The 23,519-nt window shown below is 36.4% G+C and overlaps 1 protein-coding gene across 3 annotated transcripts in view; it reads right to left on the bottom strand.

Annotated features, from left to right (window-relative positions):
• Positions 1–23,519, bottom strand: part of SOS1 (SOS Ras/Rac guanine nucleotide exchange factor 1) — a 152,069-nt gene that overhangs the window by 61,997 nt on the left and 66,553 nt on the right. For all 3 annotated transcript variants that reach the window (XM_055243698.2, XM_055243697.2, XM_055243699.2), the window contains exons 3-6: positions 22,721–22,852; positions 20,763–20,927; positions 18,690–18,899; positions 15,212–15,355 (exon numbers count right to left, since the gene is read on the bottom strand). In XM_055243698.2, coding sequence (XP_055099673.1) covers positions 15,212–15,355; positions 18,690–18,899; positions 20,763–20,927; positions 22,721–22,852 — 651 coding nt within the window. The remainder of the gene's footprint in view (positions 1–15,211; positions 15,356–18,689; positions 18,900–20,762; positions 20,928–22,720; positions 22,853–23,519) is intronic.

Genomic DNA, 23,519 nt, shown 5'->3' with positions numbered 1-23,519 from the left:
GAAGAACATTCCATGCTCATGGGTTGGAAGAATCAATATTGTGAAAATGGCCATACTGCCCAAGGTAATTTATAGATTCAATGCCATCCCCATCAAGCTACCAATGACTTTCTTCACAGAATTGGAAAAAACTACTTTAAAGTTCATATGGAACCAAAAAAGAGCCCGCATCGCCAAGTCAATCCTAAGCCAAAAGAACAAAGCTGGAGGCATCACGCTACCTGACTTTAAACTATACTACAAGGCTACAGTAACCAAAACAGCATGGTACTGGTACCACAACAGAGACATAGATCAATGGAACAGAACAGAGCCCTCAGAAATGATGCCGCATAGCTACAACTATCTGATCTTTGACAAACCTGACAAAAACAAGAAATGGGGAAAGGATTCCCTATTTAATAAATGGTGCTGGGAAAACTGGCTAGCCATATGCAGAAAGCTGCAACTGGATCCCTTCCTTACACCTTATACAAAAATTAATTCAAGATGGATTAAAGATTTATATGTTAGACCTAAAACCATTAAAATCCTACAAGAAAACCTAGGCAATACCATTCAGGTCATAGGCGTGGGCAAGGACTTCATGTCTAAAACACCAAAAGCAATGGCAACAAAAGCCAAAATCGACAAATGGGATCTCATTAAACTAAAGAGCTTCTGCACAGCAAAAGAAACTATCATCAGAGTGAACAGGCAACCTACACAATGGGAGAAAATTTTTGCAACCTACTCATCTGACAAAGGGCTAATATCCAGAATCTACAATGAACTCAAACAAATTTACAAGAAAAAAACAAACAACCCCATCAAAAAGTGGGCAGAGGACATGAACAGACACTTCTCAAAAGAAGACATTTATGCAGCCAAAAAACACATGAAGAAATGCTCCTCATCACTGGCCATCAGAGAAATGCAAATCAAAACCACAGTGAGATACCATCTCACACCAGTTAGAATGGCCATCATTAAAAAATCAGGAAACAACAGGTGCTGGAGAGGATGTGGAGAAATAGGAACACTTTTACACTGTTGGTGGGACTGTAAACTAGTTCAACCATTGTGGAAGTCAGTGTGGCGATTCCTCAGGGATCTAGAACTAGAAATACCATTTGACCCAGCCATCCCATTACTGGGTATATACCCAAAGGACTATAAATCATGCTGCTATAAAGACACATGCACACGTATGTTTATTGCGGCACTATTCACAATAGCAAAGAGTTGGAACCAACCCAAATGTCCAACAACGATAGACTGGATTAAGAAAATGTGGCACATATACACCATGGAATACTATGCAGCCATAAAAAATGATGAGTTCGTGTCCTTTGTAGGGACATGGATGAAACTGGAAAACATCATTCTCAGTAAACTATCACAAGGACAAAAAACCAAACACCGCATGTTCTCACTCATAGGTGGGAATTGAACAATGAGAACTCATGGACACAGGAAGGGGAACATCACACTCCGGGGACTGTTGTGGGGTGGGGGAGGGGGGAGGGACAGCATTAGGAGATACACCTAATGCTAAATGACAAGTTAATGGGTGCAGGAAATCAACATGGCACATGGATACATATGTAACAAAACTGCACATTGTGCACATGTACCCTAAAACCCTAAAGTATAATAAAAAAAAAAAAAAAAAAAAAGAAAAACCTCAAAAAAAAAAAAAAAAAAGAATTATGCTAAATCTACTCTGGCTGTGCCCTATAAATGGAACAGCAAAGCCTGGATGATAGTACAACTGTTTACAACATGGTTTACTGAATATTTTAAGCCCACTATTGAGAGCAACTGCTCAGAAAAAAAAAATTTTTTCTTTCAAAATATTGACATTGCACCTAGACACCTGAGAGCTCTGATGGAGATATACAAGGAGATTTGTTGTTTTCAAGTCTCTTAACACAACATCCATTCTGCAGCCCTTGGATCAAGGAATAATTTTGACCTTCAAGTTTTATTATTTCACAAATATGTTTCATAAGGCTGTAACTGCCATAGATAGTGATTCCTCTGTTGTAGCTGGATAAAATAAACTGAAAACCCTCTGGAAAGGATTCACCATTCTAGATGCCACTAAGAACATTCGTTATTTATGGGAAAGGTCAAAATATCCACATTAACAGGAGTTTGGAAGAAGTTGATTCCAACTCTCATGGATGGCTTTGAAGAGTTCAAGACTTCAGTTGGAGGAAGTAACTGCAGATGTGGTGGAAATATCAAGAGAAATAGGATTAGAAGTGGAGCCTGATGATGTGACTTGAATTGCTGCAAGTTTATGATAAAACTTGGAGAATTTGCTTCTTATGGATGAACAAAGAAAGTGGTTTCTTGGCTGGGCGTGGTGGCTCACGCCTGTAATCCCAGCATTTTGGGAGGCCAACACGGGCAGATCACGAGGTCAAGAGATCGAGATCATCCTGGCCAACTTGGTGAAACCCTGTCTCTACTAAAAATACAAAAATTAGCTGGGCATGGTGGCACACGCCTGTAGTCCTAGCTACTCGGGAGGCTGAGGCAGGAGAATCGCTAGAACCCGGGAGGGAGAGGTTGCAGTGAGCCGAGATCACACCACTGCACTCCAGCCTGGCAACAAAATGAGACTCTGTCTCAAAAAAAAAAAAAAAAAAAAAAAAAAAAAAGTTGTTTCTTCAGATGGAACTTACTCCTGGTGAAAATACTATGAACAATTTTATGACAACAAAGGACTTAGAATATTACATCAACTTAGTTGATAAAGCGGTGGCAGAGTTTGAGAGGATTGACTCCAATACTGAAAGAATTTCTACTGTGGGTAAAGTGCTATCAAACAATATCACCAGCTACACAGAAATCTTTCATAAAAGAAAGAGCCAACAGTTGTGTCAAACTCCATTGTTGCTTATATTTTAAACTGCCAGTCACCCCAACCTTCAGCAGCCATCAACATCAAGGCAAGACCCTTCACCAGCAAAAAGATTATGACCCACTGAAGGCTGAAATGATCGTTAGCATTTTTTAGCCGTATTTCTAAATTTAGGTATGTATGTTGTTTTAGACATAATGCTATTGCATGCTTACTAGACCACAGGATAGTGTAAACATAACTTTTATATGCACTGTAAGCCAAAAAAATAGTGACTTGCTTTATTGTGATATTCACTTTATTGCAGTAGTCTGAAACCTAAGCCACGCTCTTAGGTATGCCTGTATAACTTAGTGTGCACATATGCATGAATATTTTTTAGAGCATGTAAACTAGAAGGGGAAGTTGCTTTCCAAAGTGATTATATCAATTTATATACTTAGCAGAGGTGATTTTTCCCAGTTGTTCACTTCCTTGTCAACATTTGATACTATCAGACTTAAAATTTGTTAGCCTGATGTTGTGAGACTATGCCAGTGTTATTTTTATATGTATTTCCCTGATTACTAGTAAGGTTGAGAATCTACTTTTATGGTTGTGGGCCATTTATTTGTATCTTCTCTTCTGAGAATTGTTTATTAATAGCTTTTGACCATTTTTATTAGCTTGACTTTACATGTTAAATTGATAGTTTTTAAAAATAGCTTTGAGATATAATTCATATACATTCAGTTCACCCATTTAATGGGCAAAATTAGATGATTTTTAGTTTAACAGAATTGTGCAACTATCATCATAATCTATTTTGGAATATTTTTATCACCTCCTCAAAGAAATCACACACCCTTCAGCTATTACCTCCCAATCCCCTAAACCCCCTTAGCCCTAGGCAACCATGAATCTACTTTTTGTCTCCATGGATTTGCCTATTCTGGATATTACATGTAAATGGAATCATACAATATGTAGTCTTTTGTGACTGGCTTCTTGCGTTCAGCATTACATTTTCAAAGTTCATCCATGTTGTAGCATGCTTCACACTCCCTTTTAATTTTTTTATATTGTGGTAAAATATACATATGAAAATTTCCATTTTAGCCATTTTTAAGTGTACAATTAAGTGACATTAATAGACAATGTGCAACTGTCCATTTCCAGATCTGAACTATTCTATCATCCCAAACTGAAACTCTGTATCCATTAAACAGTAACTGATGATTGCCTCTTCCCCGTAACCCTTGGTAACTTCTATTTTCTGTCTATAAATTTGACTACTCCAGTTACCTCATATTAGTGGAAACATACAACATTTGTCCTTTTGTGTCTGGCTTATTTTATTAGCATAAGGTTTCCAAGGTTCATCCATGTTGTAGCATATATTGGAATTTTATCCCTTTTTAAGCTGAATTATATTCCACTGTATATTCTACTGTAATGTATTTACCATATACATTTAACTTAACCATTCATCTGTTGATGGACATGTGGGTTGTTCCCAGCTTTTGGCTATTGTGAATGCTGCTGCTATGAATGTTGGCATACAAGTACATGATTGAACCTCTGCTTTTAATTCTTTTGGGTATATACCTAGGAGTGAAATTTCTGGATCATATGGTAATTGTTTAACTTTTTGAGAAACCAGCAAACTGTTTTCCAAGCAGTTGCTCTGTTTTATATCTCTATCAGCAAAATACGAAGGTCTCAATTTCTCCACATCTTCATGAACACGTTACTTTCCCTTTATTTAAATTTTAGCCATCTTAGTAGATGCGAAGTGGTACTGCATAATGTTTTTTCTTTTAGAGATGGAGTCTAACCTTGTCACCCAGGCTGGAGTGCAATCATGTGATCATGGCTCACTGCAGCCTCAACCTCCTGGGCTCAAGCAATCCTCCCACCCTGACACCGAGTAGCTGGGACCACAGGTGCACACCACCATCCTGGGCAAATTTTCTAATTTTGTAAAGACAGGGTCTCACTATGTTGCTCAGGCTTCATAGTGGTTTTGATTTGCATTTCCCTAATTTCTAATGATGTTGAGCTTTTTTTAATGTACCATGTTGGCCATTTATATATCTTCCTTGGAGAAACATCTATTCAAATCCTTTGCCCATTTTTTTTTTTTTTTTTTTTTTTGAGACGGAGTCTTGCTCTGTCACCCAGGCTGGAGTGCAGTGGTGCGATCTCGGCTCACTGCAAGCTCCGCCTCCCGGGTTCACGCCATTCTCCTGCCTCAGTCTCTCCAAGTAGCTGGGACTACAGGCGCCCGCCACCACGCCCGGCTAATTTTTTGTATTTTTAGTAGAGACGGGGTTTCACCGTGGTCTCGATCTCTTGACTTCGTGATCCGCCCGCCTCGGCCTCCCAAAGTGCTGGGATTACAAGCGTGAGCCACCGTGCCCGGCCCCCTTGCCCATTTTTAAATTGGGTTTTTTTTGTTATATACACTGAATACAACTCTTATCAGAAATATCATTCGCAAATATTTTTTCCCTTTCTGTAGGCTGTCTTTTGCTTTCTTGATGGTGTCCTTTAAAACACAGAGTTTTTAATTTTTAAGAAGTCCAAATTATCTACTTTTTCTTTTATAGCTTGCGCTTTTGGCATTATCTAAGTATCCTTTGCCAAATCGAAGATTCAGACCTGTTTTCTTCCAAGAGTTTTATAGCTTTAGATCTTAACATTGTCTTTGATCCATTTTGAATTAATTTTCGGATATGGTACACGGTTCCAACTTCATTTGTGCTTCCCTTTTAACTATGGTGTCTTTTCTTGAACAGAAGTTTTAAAACTTAATCTCTTCCTTTCTGGTTTACTCTATGTGTTACGAAATCTTCCTATGTCAAAGTCATAAATATGTTCTCCTATATTTTCTTTTGAAGTTCTACTCTTCATTTTTAGATTTTTAATCTGTTGAGTACGTTCTGTGAATTATATGTGTTATGGAATGAATTTTTTTCCATTTAACCAGGTATGACCCAGTATCATTTATTAATGAGTTCATTCTTTCTCTACTGATTAATGTAATATCTGTCACACATCAGGAGGAATATCTAGGTATATATTTTTTTCAGGGCTCTTTATTCTGTTCTGCTACCTAATTGTTACCTGCACCAATACTACAATCTTGTTTACTCTGGCGTCATAGTAAGTTTTAATATATGGCAATACTTTATCTGACGGTTACTTTACCTAACAAGTACTTGAGGGGACAAGAACAAGTCCGCTCAACTTGTTCTTCCTCAAAATTGTTATTTTTGCTCCTCATTCTTAACATGTGAATTTTAGGATCAGCTTGCTATGCACTAAATTTGTAGATTATCTGGGGGACAACTGGTATCATTACAGTACTGAGTCTTTCCATCTATGAACATAGTATATGTGTCCATTTATTCAGATAGTCCTTATGAATCTAATTTTATTTATTTTTTGAGATGAAGTCTCACTCTGTCACCCGGGCTGGAGTGCAGTGGCACAATCTCGGCTCACTGCAACCTCCGCCTCCCGGGTTCAAGTGATTCTCCTGCCTCAACCTCCTGAGTAGCTGAGACCACAGGTGCCCGCCACTATGCCCAGCTAATTTTTTGTACTTTTAGTAGAGATGGGGTTTCATCATGTTGGCCAGACTGGTCTCAAACTCCTGACGTTGTGATTCGCCCGCCTCAGCCTCCAAAAGTGCTGGGATTACAGGAGTGAGCCACCATGCCCGGCTAATTTTATGATTTTTTTTTTTTTAAACAAAGGTCCTGTGTATCTTTAGTCAGGTTTACTTCCAGGTACTTTATGGTCTGATTTCTATAGTGAATGCGGTCTTCAAAAATATTATATATTCAATGGACTATAACTGAGCACAGTAATGCTACCAATTTTTACAGGCTGATCTTTTATCCAACAACTATAATGAACTTGCCAACTAGTTTAATATTATATAAATTTTCTTGAGTTTGCTATATAGATAATTATATTGACTACAAATAGGACAACTTTGTCTTGTCTATTCCTTTTCTGTCTTTTTGTATTGGGTAGTGCTATTAGAGTGCTGAACAGAAGTGGTGATGGTGGTATTCTTTTCTAGTTTCTTAGTTTTGCTATAGTTTAACCACTATTATATCTCTTACAGATTTTTAGTAAATGTCCTTTATTAGGTTAAGAAAGTTCCCTTCTATTCCTTGTTTGCCCAACATTTTAAAGAAGTTCATGAATGTTTAATTTTATGAAACTCTTTTTCTTGAGATTTTAACCTACTAAAGTAGAATACTATATTAAAACTTTTTAAAATGTCAAACCACATAAGAGTAAACATCATAAGATATATATTTAGAATATGTTTTATTGTATCATAAACTGATTTTTCATTGCCATTTCGTTGGTATCTGAGAATGTCTCATAGTTTTTTCTTGTATTGTCGTTATCTAGTTTTGATAATGTATTCATACAATCCTGATAAGTTACCCTTCATGTCTCTATTCGCTGGAACAATTTGCAAAAGCGTAAGATTAACTGTTTCCTGAAGATTGGCAAAACTCATTGTCACATGCTGTTTTCTGTTGCTATAAATAAATACCTGAGACTGGGTAATTCATAAAGAAATTTATTTACCGCAGTTTTGGAGGCTAGAAGGTCAAGACAGGCAGGTGCATCTGGTGAGGGCTTTCTTGCTGGTAGGGACTCTGCAGAGTCCTGAGGCAGTGCAGGGCATCACATGGCAAGGGGACTACAGCATGTCAGCTCAGGTCTCTTCCTTTTTTTATAAAAACAGGCCTGCCATCACGGGGGCCCCACCCTGATGACCTTATCTAATCCTAATTACCTCCACAGGCCCCACCTCCAATCAATATATACAGATTAAACTTCCAATACATTAAATATGGGGACACATTCAAACCATAGCATTCACAACACCTGGTCTATGCCGCAAGTCATTTGTTAAAATACACTTTTGACTATTCATTTTTTAATGTTTTTTAACTTAGGACATTGATGCTGCTCTTTCACATATTTTAAAGGTTATTTCATTACAGTTCTAAAACATTTTGAAGTGGATATTAGTGTTCTTCCATGATTTAAAAAACAGGCCTGGTACGGTGGCTCACGTATGCAATCCCAGCACTTTGGGAGGCCGAGGCAGGTAGATCACTTGAGGCCAAGAGTTGGAGACCAGCCTAGCCATCATGGCAAAACCCTGTCTCTACTAAAAATACGAAGATTAGCCGAAAGTGGTGGCACAGTAATCTCAACTACTGGGGTGGCTGAGGCATGAGAATTGCTTGAACCTGGGAGGCGGAGGTTGCAGTGAGCCGAGATCACATCTAGTATTTGTGTTTCCTTTTCCCGTTGATCAGCCATGAGAACTTTTGTTATATCAATTTCTAATTCATTAATTCTGTTCCGTTACTTCCTTACATATTATTCTCTTAGGTGTATCCTGTTATCTTTCTTGTTTCTTGGGTTGAAAGCTTAACTCATTCATTTTTAATTATTCCTTTTTCAAAAAATGTGTAAAACTGTAAACTTCTCTCGGCAAACTTTATAGTTGAAACTTAATCCTCAAGGCAACAGTATTAAGATATATACAGTTGACCTTTGAACAACCCGTGGGTTAGACCTGCACAGATCCACTTATATGCAGATTTTTTTCAACCAAATGAGGATCAAAAATACAGTATTTGTGGGATGAGAAACCCTTGTATACTGAGGGCTGGCTTTTCATATATATGGGTTCCACAGGGCCTATGCAAGTTTTGCAGGGCTGATGTGGCACTTGAGCATATGTGGATTTGGGTATCTGCAGGAAGTCCTAGAACCAATTCCCCACATATACTGAGGGATGACTGTGTACACACAAATGCACACACACACACTCTGTTGTCCCTTTTATCGGTGAGAGATTGATTACAGGATCCCATGCAGATACCAAAATCTAGGGATGCTCAAGTCCCTGATATAAAATGGTGTATTTGCATATAACCTTCAGAGGATTCCCTATATTACTTCTACCTAATATAATGTACGTTATGTAAAGAGTTGTTATACTGTATTGTTTAGGGTATTGTAATGTACCCTCATGTAATGTATTGTAATGTGCTCAACATTATGTTAGTACAGATAAAATTATGTTTTCCCCAAAAATATTTTCAATCCACAGTCGGTTGAATCCACAGATGCGGAAGCCATGGATATGGAGGGCTAATTGAGTGTGAGTGAATGAGAGAGAGAGAGAGAGAGAGTGTGTGTGTCTGTAAAATCAAATGTGTTAGTCTAATCTTCTGTAGCCTAATCTTTTTTCTGTTTGATCTGTTAATTTCTGATGGAGACCTGTTAAAATTTCCTATGATAGCAATTTTTTTTCATTTCTTATAATTCTGTCAGTTTCTACTTATTATATTTTGAGGCTTTATAATGAGGTGCTACACAGTAATGGTTGCTGTATCTTCATGATAGTATCCCTTTTACTATTAGGAAGTGTTTCTCTTTTTTCCTCCTCAGTGCTTATTTTGTGTAATTTTATCAGTTAATTTGAATTAATATTGGTATACAGGTTTGATTAGTTTTTATATGTTATGATTTTTCATCCCTTTATCTTAAAATATTTCTGTGGTTCTGTTTTAAGAACATCTTTTATAAGCTGCATAAAGTGGATTTTATTTTTATTTATTATTTATTTTTTTGAGACAGAGTCTTGCTCTGTCGCCCAGGCTGGAGTGCAGTGGCATGATCTAGGCTCACCGCAACCTCCGCCTCCTGGGTTCAAGAAATTCTCCTTCCTTAGCCTCCTTCGTATCTGGGATTACAGGTGCACACCACCATGCCCAGCTAATTTTTGTATTTTTTTTTTAGTAGAGACCGGGTTTCACCATGTTGGCCAGGCTGGTCTCAAACTCCTGACCTTGTGATCCACCCGCCTCAGCCTCCCAAAGTGCTGGGATTACAGGCATGAGCCACTGCGCCAGGCCTAAAGTGAATTTTTAAAAATCAAATATAATTACTCTCTTTAAATAGGCTGAGTTTCATCAGTTTGTATATACTGAGTTACTAATGTAGTTGGATTTTTTAATATCATATCATTTTATCTTCATTATCATTGTTTTTGTTTGCTTCATTCATTCTTTCCTATTATCAGTGAAAATGATTAAAAAAAATTACTATAGTTCCTTTTTCCCTATCTGTACATTATAAGCTACAGGTAGTATTTCTGTTCTTTTGGTGATCTTCCTAAACGTTTTTAAAAATAAATACAGTTATCTATAAATTTTTCAAGTTATTCTTCTATCATAAACACAAGTCCACTTTACATACTGTATATTTTGTTACTAATACATAGGAATACAGTTTAGTCTTTCCAAGATGAAAAACTTTAAACTTACTTTTAAAACTATTCAGCAATTCTTTAAATTTATCAACACATTTTCTAATTTTTAATTTATTTATTTATTTTGAGACAGTGTCTCAGTCTGTCACCCAGGCTGGAGAACAGTAGCATGATTTGGCTCACTAAAATCTCAACCTCCTGGGCACAAGTGATCCTCCTACCTCAGTCTCCAGAGTAGCTGGGACTACAGGTGCGCACCACCACACCTGGGTAATTTTGGTGTTTTGTAGAGATGGGGTTTCACCATATTGCCCAGGCTGGTCTTGAACTCCTGAGCTCAAGTGATCTGCCCACCTTGGCCTCCCAAAGTGCTGGGATTACAGGTGCAAGCCACCGGCCTACATCTACCAATTTCTTTTTCACCATTAGTTCCTGTATTTCTTGACTTCCCTTTGAGTAAAACTTTCCTTCTTGCTAAAGAACACCATCCAATGCATCTTATAATGAGTGTCTATAAGTAGTAAACGCTCTTGGTCATTGTATGTTTGAAATGGTTTTTATTTATTCCTCACTTTTTCCTCATTTTTGATAAATTCAGGAATAACTTTACATAAAGTCTGTAATTTGATGACTTTTAATATATGTATACAATGCATTTCTGTAACCACCACCCAGATAAAGAAATCGAACATTTCTAGCACCTCAGAAATCTTCATGTTTCCCAGTCAACCACTATTCTAATAATCTGTTTCCAAAGATACGTTTCTGAACTTCCTATATATCAATATAGTATGTACTTTGAGTCTTATTATACTCAATATTATGTTGCTGCTTTTATCAGCAGTTATTCTTTTTTATTGCCAGATAGCATTTTCTCGTATGAATATACCACTAATTATCCATTATGAATAAACCTACTGTGAACATTCTTAAATATGTCTTTCAGTTAACATAAGCACTCATTTTTGTTTGGTATATGCCCAAGAGTTAAAATGCTGGGTCACAGGGTACATTGTATGCTTAGCTCTAGTAGATATACCAAACAGTTTTCCAAAGTGGCTGTACCAAATTACACCCTAGCCCCCACCAGCAAGTAGACTTCCAACTGCTCCATGGTTTCAAAATGCATTTCCTTGATGAATAACAATGTTGAGCATCTTTTGTGTGTGTGAAGTACCTACTTAAGTCTTTTGCCTATTTTCTAAAAAACAAAATAAAAAAAACCCTGAAGTTTTAGTTATTGATTTGTAGGCATGTAGGAGTTATTTTGTTTTTGGGTTTTTCATTTGTTTTCTTTTCCAGACAGAGTCTCGCTCTGTCGCCCAGGCTGGAGTACACTGGTGTGCTCTTGGCTCACTGCAACCTCTACCTCCCGAGTTCAAGTAATTCTCCTGCCTCAGATTCCCGAGTAACCGGGACAGGCACGCACCACTATGCCCGCCTAATTTTGTATTTTTAGTAGAGACAGTGTTTCACCATGTTGGCCAGGCTCATCTCAAACTCCTGACCTCAAGTGATCCACTGACCTCAGCCTCCCAAAGTGCTGGGATTACAGGCATGAGCTACCGTGCCCAGCCAGGAGTTCTTAATATACCCCAGATATGAGTCTTTCATTGGCTATGTATATTACAAATATTATCTTCCAGTCTATAGCTTGCCTTTTCATTCTATTAATTTTGTCTTTTGATGAATGGATATTCTTACATCTAATGAAGTCCAGTTTATCAATTATTTTCTTTCATGGTTAGTGCTTTTGTGTCCTGTTTAAGAAATCTTTGTGTATTTCACAGGTCATGAAGAACACTTATGCTTTCTTCTACAAACTTTATTATTTTAAAATTTGTCCTCATTCTTGAATAATACTGTAGTTGGGTAGAAAATCCTATTTTACCTTAGTACTTTAAAGATATTATTCAACAGACTGTTAACCTCTGTTGTTAAAGAGAAATGTGCTGCCATTCTAATTATAGTTCCTTCGCAAAATATCTTGTCTTAACAGCTTTTAAGATTTTCTTTTTTTTTTTCTTTAAGACAGAGTCTTGCTCTGTCACCCAGTCTGGAGTACAGTGGCGCGAACTTAGCTCACTGCAACCTCCGCCTCCCAGGTTCAAGCAATTCTCATGTCTCAGCCTCCTGAGTAGCTGGGATTACAGGCTCCCACCACCATGCCTGGCTAATTTTTGTATTTTTTAGTAGAGATGGGGTTTCACCACGTTGGCCAGGCTGGTCTTGAACTCCTGACTTCAAGCAATCCACCCACCTCAGTCTCCCAAAGTGCTGGGATTACAGGCATCAGCCACTGAGCCCAATCCAAGATTTTCTCTTTATCTTTGATGTTCTATAGTTTCACTGCCATGTTTTTAGCTGTGTGTTTATTTTTATTTATCCTGAATGATATTTGGAATTCACTTTTGATCTGGGAACTAATGTCCTCATTTCTTGAAAATTTTCCATTTTTATCTTTTCAAATATTGTTTCTCCATCACTCTTTGTCTGGAACTCCTATTAGATGTATACTAAGCCTCTCAGTGCATCCTTAGTACTTTTTTTTGAGATGGAGTCTTACTCTGTCACTGGACTGCAGTGGTGCGATCTCGGCTCACTGCAACCTCCACCTCCTGGGTTCAGGTGATTCTCCTGCCTCAGCATCCCGAGTAGCTGGGATTACAGACATGTACCACCATGCCCGGCTAATTTTTGTATTTTTAGTAGAGATGGGGTTTCACCGTATTGGCCAGGCTGGTCTTGAACTCCTGACCTCAGGTGATCTGCCTGCTTTGGCCTCCCAAAGTGCTGGGATTACAGGCGTGAGCCACCATGCCCGGCTATCCTTATTACTTTCAATTGGCCTTTCGTATTTCTTATCTTGGTCTGTGTGTCACATTCTCAGTGAAATCCTCAATTCCATCTTCCAATTTACTAATTTTATCCTTGAACTGGGTCCAGCAAATGTTATACTACATGAGTTATTTCAATGCTTGTATATTTAATTCTCGAAATCTCTGTCTTTTGATATCTAGAAATCTGCTCATTTCCTTTCCACCTATTTTTGTTTCACAATATCTTCTTTATAAAGGGATCATATTCCTTCACTTATCTCTTTCAGCATCCTAAACTTCTTTTAAACTTTTTGTATGTCTGTTATACAAAATCAATTTCATCTGGAATAAATTCATGTTGCAATTGTTGATTTTATTAATTATCATTCTGAGAATCAGAATTTGCCTTGTTTTTTGGAATTTTGTATTATATGCTTCTTAGTGGGAGACTTAATGTTTTGTTTCCTTTTTTTCTCCCATTCCTTTATGATCACTCTTCCAAACTAGAACCTGCTCTTAAAATGACTTTAGGGGTTCAGGCTTCATATTGGCTTAATGTTGTGGGAAACTTTGTTATTATTGTAAGGCAACGTTTTTGTCTCCCCACGTCAAGTCCACAACTTTTTAGAAAACTTTACTGTAGATACCAGGTTGGCAGACTTTCGCAGCATCCTATTATAAGGAAGGACTTGAGCAAGAAATCTTGCTCTGGCTTTCATGGAACACATTTGAAACAATTCATTGTCCTTAAGAGCCTAAACACCCAGATACCAGAGCTCACTACCTTGAATGTCTATTCCATTCCTGATCTTGTTTTCAAGTCTAGTTATATATATTCCACATTTTTCTTTTTATACTTTATTACTTATATGTGTTTGGAGCAGGAATGGAAGGGCTGTGGTGATGCTTGAACTTACCGTTCTATTTTGCCTGAAAGTCTTAATTAAAAAAATATTTTACAAGCTCAATGCTGTATCATAATGAGTGGATTTTAGAGTGACAACACAGCAAATGCTAGAAACCTCAGAATGACTCTTAATACTAACTTATTAGGACTGACTCATGTATTTTAGCATTTGAAATATCTGAGGAGTTATTACCTGTCTTTCTATCTCGTGGTATCTGAATCACCCAGGTCCTGGACCTTATTATCTTATTTACCTCATTCCTATTCTAAATAATAATGCAGTTATCACATACTGAGTAAGCTTACTATGTGAAGGTAGATAGGTAAATACTTCAGATAGGTTATTTAATTTTTCACAAAAATCCTGAGATTACAGATCGAGTATTTCTTACTCAAAATGAAGTGTTTAAGATTTCAGATTTTGGATTATTTGTATTATACCTACTGCTTCAGCATCCCGAGTCTGAAAATCCCAAATCTGAAATGCTCCAATGAGCATTTCCTTTGAGCATCATGTTGGAATAGTTTCAGATTTTGGAGCATTTCAGATTTGGGATTTTTGGATTAGAAATACTCAACCTGTATTATCATTCTTATTTTACAAATAAAAGATATGGAGGTTTAAAGAAATGAAATAACTTGCCACTGGTCACACAACTAATAAGCAGCAGAGCTTAGACTGGAACACAAGTAATCTGACCTCAGGTGCAAGTTCTGTGGTCTCTTACTTAATAGTCATTCATTGACATTTCTTTTTTTTGGTTTTTTGTTTTTTTTGAGGCGGAGTCTCCCACTGTCGCCCAGGCTGGAGTGCAGTGGCGCGATCTCGGCTCACTGCAAGCTCCGCCTCCTGGGTTCACGCCATTCTCCTGCCTCAGCCTCCCGCGTAGCTGGGACTACAGGCGCCCGCCACCACGCCCGGCTAATTTTTTTTTTTGTACTTTTAGTAGCGACGGGGTTTCACCGTGGTCTCGATCTCCTGACCTCGTGATCCGCCCGCCTCGGCCTCCCAAAGTGCTGGGATTACAAGCGTGAGCCACCGCGCCCGGCCATTTCTTAACCTTTTACAGTAGGCCGTTGGGTGACAGCTGTAATACCTCCCCTTGGCGGTATCTGTCTTTCTATAATTAACAAGAGACCACTTTTTCTGTTTGGTAAGATAACAGAAACATATGCCGACAATGACCCTATGAAAAAGGAGCAATAACAGATAGTCAACAATTAGTATCTATGACTTTAGCTGGAAAGAAGTAAGACTCTCAATTTTAATGTAAATGTAGGCTTTTATGCAGACTTTTCGGGTATATAATTGAAGTACTTACCTCTGCTAAGTCTTCAAAGCAGCTTCCTACTAGAGGATGGGGACTGCCTTCATCTGTCATTTCTACTGTATCTTCTATATGGCCCAGTAACTTTACGCTAAGTTCATGTATATCTACTATGCGACTAAATATATTTTCTACATCCTGTTTGGGGGAAAACACATTAATTCAATGAGGCTGTATTATTATAATATTAAACAAATTTTGAGCCAATAAGTCATTTTATAATCACAAAATTTAACATGTCAGACACAGTGAAAAATTTTAATGACTTACAAATATGAATAAAGGACAATTCAAGAATTCCTTCTGCAAAGATGTACAATTTGCAAATACATTTCTCTAGGTCAGTGGTCTTGTAACTTTCTGGTCTCAGGACTCCTTCACACTCTTAAAAATTATTGAAGATTCTAAAAACCTTTCGTTTATAACTATGTATTTCAATGTTTACCATATTAGAAGTTAAAACCAAAAATTTCAAAAAAAAATTCATTAAAAATAATAAACCCATTATGTGTTAACATAAATAGCACTTTTATAAAAAGTAACCAAATTTTTTTTAAGCCATAACAAAAAACATTTAGTAGAAGAATGGCAATGTTTTACATTTGCAAATCTCTAACATAACGTACTAGAAGACAGCAGGATTTTCATATCTATTCCTGCATACAATCTGTTGTGCTACATTATTTCGAAGTATACGAAAAATCTAGCTTCTCTGTGTAAATTTTATTGAGATAAAACTCACATACCATAAAATTCACTTGTTAAAAGCGTAGTTACTAATCAATGGTTTTCAATATTGGTTGTGCAGTCATCACCAGTATCAAATTCTAGAACATTTCATTACCACAAGAAGAAACCCTATGATTTTTCTGGAAGGTGGCTATCTAAATACCCAGTACAGTCACTCTCCATTCCTTTCCTCTCCCCAGTGCCTGGCAACCACTAATCTACTTTGTCTCTATGGATTTGCCTATTCTAGACTTTCCATATAAATAGAGTGACTATCCTTTTATGGTACTATACTAAAATTCAACAAATGGTAGTTTCTTAAGGGTTAGTTGCAATGTAGAATCTGCAACCATATCCATTTTGTATTTAAATTAAAATTGGTTACTATTATTTGATTTCTTTTTTTTATCAGTGACTATATTTATCAAGTCAACTTTGAGGCATAGTTTATATAAGAAACTCCTATTTTAAATGTTCTTTTGGTGAGATTTTGTGTAGTTATTCACCCTTCTAACCATCAACACAATCAAGATACAGAACCTTTTCATCATCTTAAGAAGTTTTCTTGTCCCCATTTCCATCAACCCTTACTATGCCTCACTCCCAGGAAACCTGTGATCTCCTTTTTGTCTCTATAGACATGTCTTTTCTAGAATATTAAATAAATGGAATCATATATTGTCTTTTGTGCCTAGTTTTTTGCTTATATTTCTGAGATGCACCCATGCTGTTGCACGCATAACTATTTCATTTCTTTTTATTCCTGAGTAGCATTCCACTGTATGGTCATACCACAGTTTGTTTATACATTCACCTGCTGATGGACATTTGGGTTGTTTCCAGTTTGGGGCTATTACAAATAAAGCTGCTATGAACATTCATGAACCAGTTTTTTGCATGGACATGTTTTCATTTCTTCTGGGTAAAAACCTAGGAGTAGAATTGCTGGGCAATATGGTTAGTTTATGTTTATTGTTATAAAGAACTGCCAAACTGGCCAGACATGGTGGCTTACACCTGTAATCCCAGCATTTTGGGAGGCCGAGGCTGGCGGATCACTTAAGGTCAGGAGTTCGGGACCAGCCTGGTCAACATGGTGAAACCCCGCCTCTAGTAAAAATACAAAAATTAGCCAGGCTTGGTGGCACACACCTGTAATCCCAGCTACATGGGAGGCTGAGGCAGGAGAATCGCTTGAACCTGGGAGGCAGAGGTTACAGTGAGCCAAGATCACGGCCCTGCACTCCAGCCTGGGCAACAGAGTGAGACTACGTCCCAAGAAAAAAAAAGAGACAGAACTACCGAACTGTTTTCCAAAATATACTAGTTTACTTCCTCAAGTAATGTGGGAATTTTATATTCCCACAAGCAGTTGTTCCATACACATTTCAACTTTTGGTATTATAAGTCATTTACATTTTAGTCTTTCAAATGAGTATGTAGTAGTATGTCATGGTTTTAATTTGCATTTCTCTAATGATTAGTGATGCTGAACACCTTTTGATGTGCTTTTTGGCCATTTTGGTTCTTGATTTTTGTGTCCTCAGAAACCTTTGCCTCTTCTTTACTCTTTTTTTAAAGCAACTTTATTGAAACATTATTTAGAAATCATGCAGTGTATCCATTTAAAGTAATTTAATGGTCTTTAATATATTTATAGATTTGTACAACCATCACCATAATCTACTCCTTTATTTTTTAATGTTCACACATTGCCATAGCTTGAGCCCAATCCCAGCCTCTGTAGTGAGCACTGTTTCTCTATCAGTCATTTATGGCTGTGTGGCTACAGTTCCAGGAATTACCAGTGTGTAACTCCTATGACAGTCTCACCTGTTCTCATTCAGCATTTCTTCAGGACCCAATTAGGTTAGCTTGACTACTACTGTAAGATCAGTAATCCTTTGTCTAAGTTTCAATGTTACTGGCCCCTTCCTTTGTGCTCCCAATACTACTACTGTCATACTTCTAATATGGTAATTACCATATTTTATTTCAATTTATAGTTTATATCTCTGTCTTGACTAGACTAAACTTAAGGAAAGGAATTTTTTTTTTTTTTTTTTTTTTTTTCTGAGACGGAGTCTCACTCTGTCGCCCAGGCTGGAGTGCAGTGGCGCGATCTTGGCTCACTGCAAGCTCCGTCTCCTAAGTTCATGCCATTCTCCTGCCTCAGCCTCCTGAGTAGCTGGGATTACAGGTGCCTGCCACCACGCCTGGCTAATTTTTTGTATTTTTAGTAGAGACAGGATTTCACCGTGTTAGCCAGGATGGTCTCCATCTCCTGATCTCGTGATCTGCCCGCCTCGGCCTCCCAAAGTGCTGGGATTACAGGTGTGAGCCACCGCGCCCAGCGGAACTGTTTCTTATTCATCTTTGAATCCCTGCTGCCAAGCATGGTACCTGACAATACAGTTGGCATTGATGAAGTGTAGGTTAAATGATTCAAATGACTCAAACAAGAATATCTTCCACCTAAACAAGAAGCTTTATCCTTAGGAGTACATAGACAATTCTGTGAATTCATTTTCACTTACATAATCAGTCTACTTTGTATTTTGTCTCTTAATTTCTGATGTTAAATCTCTTGAAACTGTCATAGCACTTTGTGATCATGAATTAAGTCCCATAACTTAAAAAAATTAACAAATTAGTAATCATGAACTACACAACTTCAAATTTGAAGTGGTCATGCAAATTTCACAACACATGCAATGATAGGCATATATACAATGATACTTACATTAGCTGAAAACAGTTTTGAATTGGAGACAAAGGGCTCTCTAAAAACTTTTATAATTAGATTTAGTTCCCTTATATATTGTCGAATTTCTGCCATAAATGCTTTTACCAAATCATAGTAAGTTTGTTCTCCTGAGGTGGAAGGCTCTTCATCAGTTAAAGATAATATATTAATATCTTCTACATCTTGATGAAACATATCCATCAATACCTATACAGTCAGAGATATAAAAAAGTATAATAAAATATGAAGCTTTCATCAAATTTGATGTGAAATGCTCTAAGTTCTCTGAATAAAGTTCTTAAATGATAGAAAAAGCAGACAAGCACATTTCTCTTCTTGGATATATTGCCAGCATCCTTCCACAGCTTCTCTAAAACAGAATTCGACATCTGATACCACTTACTACACTCCTCCAAAGTTCTCTATCACTACTAGTATTTATCTGTCTGTCTCTCGTTAACCCATTACTTCCAATTTGTTTCCAGATCCTGTCTTTAATTTCTCTGAGTTGGTTTTCTCTGTTTTATACCCTGCCATCATCACTTTATTCCATGGCCTCAGTATCTCATATTTAAATGTTTATAGCCTTCTATTTGGCCTATTTTCCTACATTTGTTGGGAATAGGTCAAAATAAGCTTTTATTTTCTGCAAGAAGTCTACTGTTACTACTCTTGCTAGAACACATCTTTCCCCTTCTTGAGAACTTCTACAGCATCATACCTCTATAACACAATAAAATATTTTATCTTGTATGCTTTCTGATTGTTTCATGAATATAAGTATACCTTCATCAACTCTGGAGCCTTGTTTTATATATACTTATCTTGCATCTCCTCCCTGTGTAAACATGTAGTAGGTACTCAAAAATATTTTATCTGATTCATTAAAAAGAATCAAGTATTTCACATTCGTGTCTTCATTTAAAAATACCCAAACATTTCAAATTCTTCTTAAAATCAGGTGGGTTTTTTCACTCTATATGGCCACATTCTCAAAGAACAAATAAATACTAAAACATAATTTAGTGGAATCAGTAATCAGAAATAATATTCCAAATCAGTAAGAGTATAATGAGGAAAATGGAATGAAATGCTTCATCAGAAAACATTTTCCTTTCTGCAGTTGTTTTCATAAAATGAACATCCTTAGGTAATGACTAAAAGCTTTAGACTCAGAGAGACCTGGAGTTCAAGCCTAGGCTTTGACACTTCTCAGAAAATTCTGGACCAATTTCTTTATCCCTGTGAATTTCAGTCTCTCTTTTATAAAATGTAGATAAGATCACTTACCTTAGAGGACTATCATAAGGACCAACGGAGATAAGCCACATATATGCTTAACCTTCAATAAGTGCTCTTATTAGTATTATTGTAAAACCACAAAGTAGTATCTGAAGAAAGCCAGGTGCTAAAGTAAAACTATCGTTTTGTGGTTTTACATTTTGAAAAATTGTTTTTAAGTAAATCCATAACCTTATAAATCTTTCAATCCAAATAAATTTTAAGAAATTAACTATTAGCCAGGTGCGGTGGCTCATGCCTGTAATTCCAGCACTTTGGGAGGCCAAGGCGGTCAGGAGTTTGAGACCAGCCTGACCAACATGGTGAAACCCTGTCGCTACTAAAAATACAAAAAAATTAGCCGGGCATGGTGGTGTGTGCCTGTAATTCCAGCTACTCAGGAGGCTGAGGCAGGACAGTCACTTGAATCCAGGAGGTGGAGGTTGCAGTGAGCCAAGACTGTGCCACTGCACTCCAGCCTGGGCGACAGAGCGAGATTCTGTCTCAAAAAAAAAAAAAAAGAAGAAGAAAAGAAATTAACTATTAAGAGATTAATTAACCCTATTTGCAACAGCACAGAAGAAAAAAACTGCATGACATATTTAAACACATTTTAATATTAGATATCTAATATCTTATTTCTATAAAGTGGTATCTTGAATCCCTATTAGGTTACTGGAGATACTCCCCAACACATAATACAATTTTATTCTATATGAATAGTATGTTAGCATCTAATAAGTCATAAAAAGAAACTTAAGAAAAAAATATAAAAGCTCAGTTTCCTACCTTGTCAGCACACATTGCCACTTTAATATCTTGTTTTGTAATTTCATAATGCCGTATATTTCTTACATAATTCCCAACCAGCTTTAAAATGTCTGCAGAAATGTATTCTAAGACTGCTACTATGTAAACAGAAACCTGGTGGTCAATTTTATAACCTAGGACCTCCTGCAAAATTAAAAGAAAAGCATGTTTAAACATCATATACTATACATTTAACACACTGATTAAAAATAAAAAACATATTTGCAACTTAGCTTACACTTTTTTCCTGAGGCCTGTGCTTACCAACAACATTTAATTTTAAATGGTTCAACAATGAATAATATATGTATTACTACTGAAAATGTAAGCTAAGAAAAGGCAAGGCAAAATTACCTCTAATGATGTAAAATACTTAAGAAGCGGAGATTACAAATAGATAATCCCTAACCTACAAAGGAAGGCCCAAGTTTGGGGAAGGCAGCAAATGCTCTTTGTTATCTAATTCAGAATACCTGGAAGTAACTATAACAAACAAGTTTTTTCTTTTACAAAAAACAAGTTAATGTATTACTGGTATCTAGGAATCTCTACCAGGCTTAAACTTTTATCTTTTCCAAGGGAAGATGAGCTCCCCAAAACCATAGTGGGCATATTCTTGGTATTCCTGGCAATTTCTACGAAAATAAAATTCATGTTATGTCCTACTGAATAATGGTTGCTGTTAAGAAATTGTTAAATAGCCCTAATATTAGACTTCGAAGAGAATATGGGCTTTTGTGGGACTGGTCTGTTCATACAAATTCTATTTTCCAAACAACCCATTTAAGGGAAAAAAACAACTTTCAAAAAAGAAGTTTGTTACAAATTGGAGACAGGCTGCATTTACCTTTTAGGGTATATAAAAACTAGTAAGTGTATCATGATAAAGGTGTATTAAAATAAATTGAAATTATATTCACGATTAGCACATAAAACTCAAAATTTAGGATTATTAACATAATATTTATATACCTCAATTTGTTAATTCTCTTAGAATACAATTCAACATATGGCCAATGAAAATCATGAACAGAATGGTGAATGCCTTTTCCATAAGGCAGGTATTTCTATTCAAAGAACTGAATGCAAAATACAACCTTAAACTCATTCAAGTGTTTAACTTTAAATTTTGGACAACATCAAGCAAACCTGAACTTTCTAACACTATCACTTAGAGTCTTGTGAACTTGGCCTAGAAGTTACTTAATCACTTTCTGCCTCTGTCACCTCATTTACAAACTGTGGATAATAATAACTTTGTTGAATAATAAAACTCAGACAATGTATACAAGTATTAGTATTTTGTCTGTATTATAGTATATACAAAATTACTGGCATCTAAGTTTTTGATTCTTATAATACCTATATTTTTGCTGTGAAAGATAATAGTAGTTCATCACATTAACTAAAATAGAAATAGCATTATTCGAGCTTCCAGCAGTTATTCCATTAGTTCTATAGAGATTCAACTGACTGACTGACTTATTTACATAAGTAGGACTGGAGAGTTTAGGTGATCTTTTTGTTCCAAGATTACACATAGCCTTGTAGCCTTTTCACAGAGGTCTCCACACAAAGTATTAACATCAAAAGGATTTATAGAACACTTAGGTCTAACCAACAAGAAAGGAGGAGTTTTATAAATTCTCTTTGTGGTCCTAATTACATCTGAGATAAACAAAATCCACAATAACTTTCTTAGTCCTCTCAACTTGCTTATTACTATTGATATGAAATTACTTTAAATCATGTTGCCCGGTTTATATTTTCTTATTATCATCGCATCCCTTCCCACCACATAAATCTCTGGAAAACTCAGAATGAGAGAATTTTACTCTTAAGTTGACTCAATTATCCATAAAATATATTCTTATTGTATAAAAATGGTGGGTTTTATTTTTCCCTTAAAAGGCAAGAAGGCAGTATTTCAGCATTACCTTTAACAAAGGATGAATTTTTTCTACTGGGAGAGATAAAGGGTTTCTTCGCTTCCTCTTTTCAATAGCTGATTGGGCATCAGCTATTGCCCACTTATCAATAGGATGAGGGAAACTTTTTTGAACACGTTCCTTGGAAAACAGGAAAATCACAACTAAGCAAAAAATATATCAAATAGTGCTCTTCACTTAAAATTTACTTTTAAAATCAAAGAATACCAAAAGTAGAGCTTTTCACATGTGGTATAATTTACATTACAAACATATGAAGCTAAGAGAAAACAGTAATTGTCAATGTATTAGTTCCTTAATTAGACAATAAGAGACTAAACATTCTTTCTATTATCTAGGGGGAATATCACACCCTGAATTTCAACTTCACTGTGATAAAGCTAATTACAAGAATGAGTAGAAGCTACTTTAAATAGTACTTGTATAAAACTTCAAGGAACAACACCCAAGATCAAGAAGTAAATATCTAAATCCAGTTCTCACTCACTTGTCCTTACTTTCAGTACTAATTACATGCAGCATTTTTCAATTGAAACTTCTATGAATATTCTTTATCCACCATGCAAAGGCACTCCAAAACTATTTACAAATCATGGAAAGAAATGGTTTGCATTGGTGACAGCAATTTTAATACATTGTAGTTTCTTTAAAGTCCTGTCATAGTCATTCGTTTTTAACAAAATACTTCAATTTAATTTCCAGAAATTCTTTAGTTAAAATTTCCACTGAGAGTAAAAGAACTCAGGTTACTATCACAGCTGAATTTCTTTCCTTATTAAACTAATGT

Source organism: Symphalangus syndactylus, chromosome 14 (assembly GCF_028878055.3).
Source record: "Symphalangus syndactylus isolate Jambi chromosome 14, NHGRI_mSymSyn1-v2.1_pri, whole genome shotgun sequence".
Lineage (NCBI taxonomy): Eukaryota > Metazoa > Chordata > Mammalia > Primates > Hylobatidae > Symphalangus > Symphalangus syndactylus.
Note: the sequence above shows the minus strand (reverse complement) of the source record. Positions and strands in the feature narration are given on the sequence as shown.